A 9,021-nucleotide genomic window follows, 5' to 3' on the forward strand; every position below is an offset into this window, starting at 1 on the left:
AATGTAATCTTTCGTGTATTTAGAAGTTCTCCTCACTACATATATCGTGATCACGTGTGAAAGATTGCATGTCTTTCATGAACATCACGCAATATCCCGCAACAAACCCATAGTAATATTTCTATCCACCGCACGATGGCAACATTGACTTACATTAAAGTGAATGGAGAATTGTGTGACCTTGTCACACCTTTTTGGTAACGTTATTTCACCTAAGAAAGAAAGTCAAACGGGTTTGGAAAGACATTCTGAAAGTCACACAAGCATTTACCCAATAACAGCATAATAAATAGTATACTAGTCATAAGTTAGTGTACTTGTTTTTGTATTTTGTATTACTGCAAAATCACTGCAAGCTTTCAAAAGAAACAAAAGTTTTATATGTGTTTTTCGGAGCCCAAATTACATCGTCTTATTTAAACTATGTGGCAGCCATTTCTAGTTTTCTTCAATTCTGCATAATGTAACTCTGTAACTTCGTTTGAAGCTTTAAGATAATAGGCCTACTTATGTTAGCCAAATTTTTGTTCTTTAATTTGTTTAATTTCTTTGTTTAAATCGTTATTATCGTTTTGTTCGTATCCATTATTTTGTATTTTGTGTAAAAAGAAACAAATAATTGATAGATTTAGTTCGTTCATGATAACTGTCACGCAAAGTTACACGTAACAGATAAATGTAATCTTTCGTGTATTTAGAAGTTCTCCTCACTACATATATCGTGATCACGTGTGAAAGATTGCATGTCTTTCATGAACATCACGCAGTATATCCCGCAACAAACCCATAGTAATATTTCTATCCACCGCACGATGGCAACATTGACTTACATATATTGTTGGTTATTCTTTTACCCCGTCTTCTTAAAGGGGTCCTATTATACTTTTTCACTTTTTCAACTTTAGTTAGTCTGTAATGTTGCTGTTTGAGCATAAAAAAGATCTGCACAGTTACAAAGCTCAAAGTCCACTTCAAAAGGAGATATTTTATTTAATAGAAATCACTTTTCAAAAACTACAATGAACGACTCGTTTGGACTACAACGCATATTTTCCAGGATTTGTGATATCACAAATATCGACGAATGGGACGAGACCTGGTTGAGCTGCACTAGAGAAGGCAACGAGTGTTATCACTATGTCTGAGACACGCTAGCTTTCCCAAGGCAGACAAACTCAGAGTGGTTACAATCATCGGGGTTTAAATTGCACTCAAACTGATTTGATTTGGATGCAATATTTACACTGAAGCTCGCATGCAGGCGGCTATGGTAAGGGGCGTGACATTTCCCGACAGGCGCCGAGTGCTGCCAATCACAACACACACTGGCCCAGCTAACCAATCACAGCACATTTCGTATTTCAGAAGGCCGGCCTTCATTTGATACAGGAACTATTCGAGCCGTTCGTGCCAGACTGGGGAGAGAGGCAGGGCCGGATTAACAAACTGAAGCCTCAGGGCCCGAGCGACGAGGGGGCCCGTGATTGGCTGTGGAGTAGATTGACTGAAGCACCAATCGCCAAAGCCCCACCACGCCCCCACTTATTAGTGCTATTATTTAGTGGAGCTTTGCCGTAAAAGAGAGGCAGGGCCGGATTAACAAACTGAAGCCCCAGGGCCCGAGCGACGAGGGGGCCCGTGATTGGCTGTGGAGGAGATTGACTGAAGCACCAATCGCCAAAGCCCCACCACGCCCCCATTTATTAGCGCTATTATTTTCAATCAAATGCATTAATTCTGTATTTGACTTTTGAACAAACTGTACGCGTATCTATCAGGTGGTCGCTGCGCCTGATGTCCGCATTCACCTCCACTCTTCACTTCGTTCTGGCATAGTCTGGAAATGGTCACGCAAAGAACAATCTTAGATAAGTAAAAATGTCAGCTATTCTAAAAGAAAATGAGAGAGAGGGGCTCAAAAAAAAAAAGAAAAACGTAAAAGACAAACAGCAGATAAAACATAGTCAGTAAAATCAGAATTCTTGTTGGTAAATGCGCGCACTTGCTCATACAGCGCCTGACTAAACTGGAGTTCTTTTTCGCGCCTTGTGCTTAAACGGTCAAATACACAGTTATGTGTCAAAATGCCAGTCTTTGCGAGTATCCTCGTCAACACAGTCAGTTGTGTCTTACATGAACGTTAATAGTTAAAGATAAAGCATGTGTAGTAGTAGTAGGCTAGGCTATATGAGATCCTGGCATTATATGATCTTCACCCAAAAATGAAAATACTGTCATGATTTACTCAGCCTCAAGTTGTTCTAAACCTGTATGAATTTCTTTGTTCTCCTCAACAAAACCGAAGATATTTTGAAGAATGTTTATAACCAGAAAGTTTCTGGTCCCCATTGACTCCAATTTTGTATTTATTTTTTTGGTTACCAGTATTGTTCCAAATATATTCTTTTGCGTTCAACAGCAGAGGGAAACTCGTACAGGTTTAGAACAACAACAGAATTTTCATTTTTGGGTGAAGTATTCCTCTAAAGCAGCCTAATATAGCTGCTGTTGCCATTTGTGTCAATAATGTAAATCAAACATCAGAAAGAAAATCACTCACTGTCCTTGACTGAATCACTTTTGTAAAATAAGTAAGAATTAATGTATTGAATTTATACAGTGAAGACTATTCAGTCTATTTGTACATTTACTTTATACAATATAATATTTCTTATTCATTTTTTAAAATGTTTTTCAAGTTGGTTGATTTCGTATGTATCTTTGTGCTATTATAATTTGTGACTTTACTTGTTCAGTAAGCTTGGTTTTAGTGGAGCTAGTATTTTTTTTTTGTGATATTGAAATTGGTAACAAGAATTATGTTTTTCAAGTTGGTTGATTTCGTATGTATCTTTGTGCTATTATAATTTGTGACTGTTTACTTGTTCAGTAAGCTTGGTTTTAGTGGAGCTAGTATTTTTTGTTTGTGATATTGAAATTGGTAACAAGAATTATGAAATTTCAGTGCATCAAAAAATTTTGATAGCATAAAAATCCTATTTATCATATATCATAGCCCCAGGGCCCAGTGAGGTCTTAATGCGGCCCTGGAGAGAGGTGTTGTAATGTAAAATATGTGAAAAATAATGTGTTTTTCGAACAACCTAGTATGAGAGCCTGTTCTAGTACACCCCCAAAACAAAATCAAGACTTCGTAAAAGAGCATAATAGGACCCCTTTAACTATGCATATTTGTCCCCAAAAGTGAGTTAAATGTGACAAAACCTCAATTTAGAGACGTTCTCGTTTATAAAAGCGATCTGTAAAGGACGTATTTTTATTCTAAAAGTGCAAAAACATTTGTTACAGTTAAAGTCCGCATGAAATCAAAATTGACTTTATTTACTTTACTAGCGCACATTGCTAGTCTTGATGAGAACAATTAATCCGATTGTTATGAGTGAGAGACAGAGAGGAGGAGCGCAAACAGAAAACCCTGCCCTCGATTCAATATTCCGTTTCAGATGGAAATACGTCACTACACCAGTGGCGGTTCCTGGGTTTTAAAATAGAGGAGGCACACTAATTGTAACGTTATTGGTTATTGTAACGTCTGGGATCCCTGCCGATTATTATTATTATATTATTTGCTTAACCACTTTAAAATGGCCTTTTGGTTGCTTTTAGTCAGAAAACGTAAAGAAAAGGACATGCATACAGCAAGATAATATAACTTCACTTACCTGGCCTATCACTTGAAGCAAACATCCATCCCTTCTTAAAAGTCTGTGATTAAATCGTCCTCCTCCCATTTTCACCTCAAAATTATGGGGAGGCTGTGCCTCGCCTGCCTCCTCCGACGAGCCGCCACTGCACTACACTGAAATAAAGTCGGCAGCAACTTCCGGCTCACGCGGACTTTAAGGTCTATTTACAATTAGCTAAAAACAATTTGTAGGCTATATGGAATGTCTGCATTGAGATAGTCGAGGGGACTTTAAAATACAAATTGCAGGTTTTTTTTTGGTTTTCAAATTCAGTGTAAGGCAAGGAAAGAAAACTACCACTACTGTCTTAAATGACAAGATCCATAGATAAATTAGAATGGCAATTTGAATTGATCGACTGACATACAAACTAAAATTATTAAGTATTAAGTACTTTGCATGAGAAAGGATCTCCATGAACGACAACCAGTGTTAATTATATTTTTAAATAGCTGTCATATTGTCTTCCAGTTTAATATATTCCATTAAGTTAAGTCTCAAAGATATGCTTTTCAGTACTGTGGTTGTGAGAGGGAGTGGGCGTGGCTTTCCGCTCTGCCTGCGCCTGACGTCAGGCCGTTAGAGACAAGCGGCACAGCAGCAGCCGTCACACACACACACACACACACACACACACACTCAGCGAGGGCGACTGCGCCTTTAAGACCCGCAAAACTAACAGCCAAACCAGCCTCGGTGTCAATGTGCGAACGATGAATTTACTCGATATGGTTTTGCTGAAACTCTTGATGCTTTTATACTGCTTAAGCGACACCAAAGGTAAGTGGGTTTTGCTTTATTTCTGAAAAAAGTGACGGTTAATCGGATTGTGCTTTAGCTGAAGTGAGCTAGTATGGGAGGGGTGAACATAGAGAGAATGAGCGTGAGTGCGGAAGTGAAACTAAACACTAAAATACACAACTTTTACAGTTAAACACGTGGAATATGATGTTTATTCACATAAGCGCATTATTAATAGACAGAGTGGTGTGGCGTTTTCATAATGACTTTGAGTGGGATATTTCAGGAGGGTGACAATAAATGTCCTAGCTAGCTGTCAAAGACAGCCCGGCTAGCTAACTTAACGAGTGGATTCACGAGTGAAGTAATCAGGAGTGGAGACCGATTATAAATTCATTTAAATTATACGTTTCTGTCCTGTTTGCATTCTTGCCTTATTTCAGGAGTGTGTTGACGAGTGCGCAATGTTTGTGAGAGTTGGTGTTAGGGAAAAAACATGAGGGCGAAATGAAAGACGCTAAGTTACACACCTTTCCTGTTATTTCCACACAAGAGTGTTGTTGCTAGTCTAGCTCACTTTTTTTTACTTGAGAGTTTATACATGTTTTCATAAATTACTGAACAAAATGTATCAAAAAGGAAAAAAAAACTTCCTAGAATGTATTAAGCTGACTGTTGTAGTTTGGGTCAGGCTTAGTCTGTAGTAACTATAATTAACATTGTTTACTAACAATAGAAGTCTGTTGCAATAGCTGGATAAGCATGGCTTTGTGTGGTTGGACACAGAGCTGCAGCAGACACTTCAAGAAATTAATTTCACCGTAGATTGTTGTACACTTTCGATAAGGTGAAGTTCAGTTCTCTTCTGAAGCAGTAAACATACTGTGCCTTCCTTCCTTGCTGTCAGACAAGAAGTGATGACATTAGAGTAACTTAGTGCTTTGAGATTTATCTCTGTCTTTATCACTATCGGTCTTCCTTTCTTTCCTCATATTTTAAATGTCTGCTACTTCTTCACAGCCAAGCTTTCTTGGGCTGCTGAAGATGGCTAATTTTGAAGAAGTGTATTTATCAAGATGTTTAATTTTATCTCTTTGTATGCATTAGTATTTTTGTACTTACTAAAAAGTCCATTGGGCAATGACCTTATTTATCAGTATGAAATAAGGTGCATTCCTTTAGTAGTAAGCATTCTTGACAGTTCAGCTTTGTTAAGGGACCTGTTTTGGCTCAGCTGAGTTTGTTGCTATGGGATTTTATTTTTGGTGCTCATCTAGTTCTTGTTGACCTGGGTTAAAGACATACACTGTCTGTCACCAGTTCCCCCCTTGATGTTACTGATTGCCTAGAAGTCTCACATTCTCAATCTTTGAGATTTGCCCTTTTTTAAATTTGTGCAAATATTTAATCTCCCATGAAATATTTATTTATTTTTATTTACTTTTTTATTCATGCATAGAGAAAAAAGGAAAGCTTTATTCAAGCTTATTTCTAGCTGTTTTAGGGTTTGTTTACACTTATAGTTAATTTTGAGTAGAGAGGAGCTATATTAATAAATGTTAATGTAAATAATATCAATAAATTAAACTTAGCATCCGCTTAGCGTTCACACTGTCATTTTTAACGCTGAACCTAATGATACCAAAGGCATAAGGACACAGTCACCTGATTGGATGTCTTTTATGGTGTATATTTTGTATGTGTGTGTACATATGGTGGTATGACCGTTTTTACCAGCTAATAACAGTTCACACTAACAGAACCACCCTTAAACCGGAGTTCATTTTATTTGAATCAAACCTGCCTAAATGTGAACATGCCCTAAGATGAATCATAAACAAGTTTAATTAATTTCTCAATATGTGGGCCACATTACTCCTTTTTATGTTTAGTATCCATTTTGAGGTGGCTCTTTGTTGCTTTTTGTTAACCAGCTGTGAAAACATAAAGAGGTTTGCTGACATCCCTTTTCGAATATCAGCTCAAACATGTTGTTGTGCGCCTGCCACATCGTCAACATCAGTGAGCTGTTTTCCCATCAGCCTTTTGAGTTGTCTTTCATAGAGTGGATAAAAAGAGAAGGTAACAAGATATGGTCAGTGTCCATACGTAGTATTGTCTGTTGTAGATTAATGTTGTAGGTGCCTGTGTGTACTGTGGGAAGTTGATGGAGATTACACCACCCAGTGATGAAATTGCTTGTTATTGAGCAACTTAAATACTCCCCCGTGGATCAAGCCAGTTGAAAAGCAAGTCAACTACTCACAAATGCGAATGCTTTTGTAAGCCATATTGCAATGTTATGTGATTCTGGTTGTTTTCATGTGGTTAGCAGCTTCTTCAACTTGCTAGATGGATCCTCCCACAAAGACGCCTTCTTGTATGATGTGCCCATTGTCTAGCATTAACAGTCACCAGTGAAAATTGTCTTATGCTGGTAAATACAACTTACATTTGATATAAATTTTTTTTTTTTTTTTTTTTGGCAAAATATCCAATAGAGAAAAACAGAAAAAAGATATTGTTGAGACTTCATCAGAGCAATAGATAGAACCCAGATTTACAGAGGAAACAGGTTCCTCACCAATGTAAGTTACAGACAACAATGGGCTTTCATGTAATAACAGGATACTTTTGAATGGAACATGGAAATTAAAGAAAAAGTATCAGTTAGTGTCTGACAGAGCAAAGAGTTTGTTCATAATTCAGATGTATATTGTTTTCAGATTAGGTTTGAGCAATGTTTATTTAAAATATGGTACTTTTGTGGTAGTGTATTCTTTTCTCTGGGGCTCTAAGGTCGTCTTGCTCATACTTCTGCAAAATGAGAAAAGTTGCATCTTGAAAAAGGCTGTGCATTTTCACATTTTGTATGTTTAACTTTGGTGCTATTTTTACCAAAGGCTAGATATGAATAATAAATAACTGAAAGCAGAGTTGACTGATAACCTCCTCTCTCAGACCAGTGCTGTTAGCACTATATTTTTTGTAGGGTTGCATTATGTTATAAGGGGTTTTATATTTGAATATTATTATTATTTGTCCATCATAAGGTTGGTTTTGGTTATTTTTGTCATGACTTGCAGGTGTGTGTCATGGTAAGGAAAGTGGTTATCATGCAGTGAATTCACATCACTAAAACTGTTATACTACCTCCAAATTATGAATAAAAGCAGTAATGAGCTGTGTTCTGCCCTCTGTTCTGGCAGAAGAGTAGCAAACACACATGCACAGGCTGAATATTACCTCATATTCAGTCTACTGAGCTCATGTTTTCACAGAAAGTCGATCCTATGTTTGTGACTGTTTGCATTTTGAGATAACAACCCAAAATGACACTCCCACAAGAAATGATAACATTATTTAGTATCATTTCCTCTCAGGCTGCAGGTGTCCCTCTCTGGTTTCTCTTTTCAGCTCCCCAAACCCCCACAGTCAGCACAAATGATGCCCATTACTCAGAATTGTTTGAAATTAATTTATTTACTTGTTAAAGTGATTCCAAGAGGCATTACCAACTAGAGAATGTTTTGATCATGACATCTACATCAATAAACTATATATGCAAAATATATGACAGTGCTGTCTTTTGCAAAAATGTAGCATCGTTCAGTTGGTCAAATGCATTTTAAGATAGGGAATGCTTTGTGCAGTTATATAAACATGTTTTAATCTGTTTTTATCTGTCAAAGGAAGGCCAGAGCATATATTTGTCATATTATCAACAGTGTCTTTTGTCTTTCTTTTGCCTCTTATTTGTGTAGTTTTGTTTTCCTTTGGTCCTGAAAATGCAAAGTCATGCAAGACTTTATTAAAAAGTTTAATTTATTTTAACCTGAGCGCTGCGTCATGTGTGAAATGATGTAGAAAACACAGCATCACAGTTGAGTGCAACATAATGTGTGAACAGCCTACGACATTTGCTCCGATTCAGGACATAGTTGCATGTTTGGTTTCATTGCTGTTCTTTCAGACTGCAGACATCAAAGCTGTGCATTACCAGCAGGAAATGAAATAGATTACTGAATATCATCACAACTGTTATTATTACCTGCAGTCTCGTGCCTGTGGCCAAATCATGGTCGAGCTGATATTCAAAACAGCAACACTTTTGCTAATGCGATATTCCTTAAATATTAGGGCTGGGCGATATGGCCCAAAAAAAAATTTATCACAATAATAATCAATTTAAAATTATCATAATAATAAAACAAATTTCATATCGATAATTATCACGATAAATGTCAAATCTTTATTTCTTTCAAGTTCAAAGACAGATTTTTGCTCCAAAGTGAAAGTTGTAGAAACCAGACCATTAATTTTCCTTAACAAAATAAATATCTAAATAGAAAAATGTATTTCTTCGTTTCTGCATGTTCTAATGAGTGATACAAGCTTGGAGTCAGTATAATTGTTATAATTTTTTGGGGAAAGAAATGATAGAAACTAATACTTTTATTTAGCAAGGATGCTTAAAATGTATCAAAAGTGATGATAAAGGCATATATAATGTTACAAAAGATTTCTATTTCAGATAAATAGTGTTCATATCGATATCGGAATTATATCGTAT

General features: G+C 36.7%; 1 protein-coding gene and 1 long non-coding RNA gene across 3 annotated transcripts in view; both read left to right on the plus strand.

The window, feature by feature from the left end:
- Nucleotides 1-4,295: 4,295 nt before the first annotated feature.
- Nucleotides 4,296-9,021, plus strand: part of LOC107670741 (disintegrin and metalloproteinase domain-containing protein 10-like) — an 82,633-nt gene continuing 77,907 nt past the window's right edge. For both annotated transcript variants that reach the window (XM_016463463.1, XM_016463464.1), the window contains exon 1: nt 4,296-4,487. In XM_016463463.1, coding sequence (XP_016318949.1) covers nt 4,421-4,487 — 67 coding nt within the window. In that variant the 5' untranslated portion in view covers nt 4,296-4,420. The remainder of the gene's footprint in view (nt 4,488-9,021) is intronic.
- LOC107670745 (uncharacterized) overlaps nt 7,401-9,021 on the plus strand; it is a 16,040-nt gene continuing 14,419 nt past the window's right edge. Inside the window, exon 1 of the long non-coding RNA XR_001632115.1 lies at nt 7,401-7,413. This is a non-coding gene — a long non-coding RNA (uncharacterized LOC107670745). The remainder of the gene's footprint in view (nt 7,414-9,021) is intronic.

The sequence above is a fragment of the Sinocyclocheilus anshuiensis genome, unplaced genomic scaffold (assembly GCF_001515605.1).
Source record: "Sinocyclocheilus anshuiensis isolate Anshui unplaced genomic scaffold, SAMN03320099.WGS_v1.1 scaffold816, whole genome shotgun sequence".
NCBI classification, from domain to species: Eukaryota; Metazoa; Chordata; class Actinopteri; order Cypriniformes; family Cyprinidae; genus Sinocyclocheilus; species Sinocyclocheilus anshuiensis.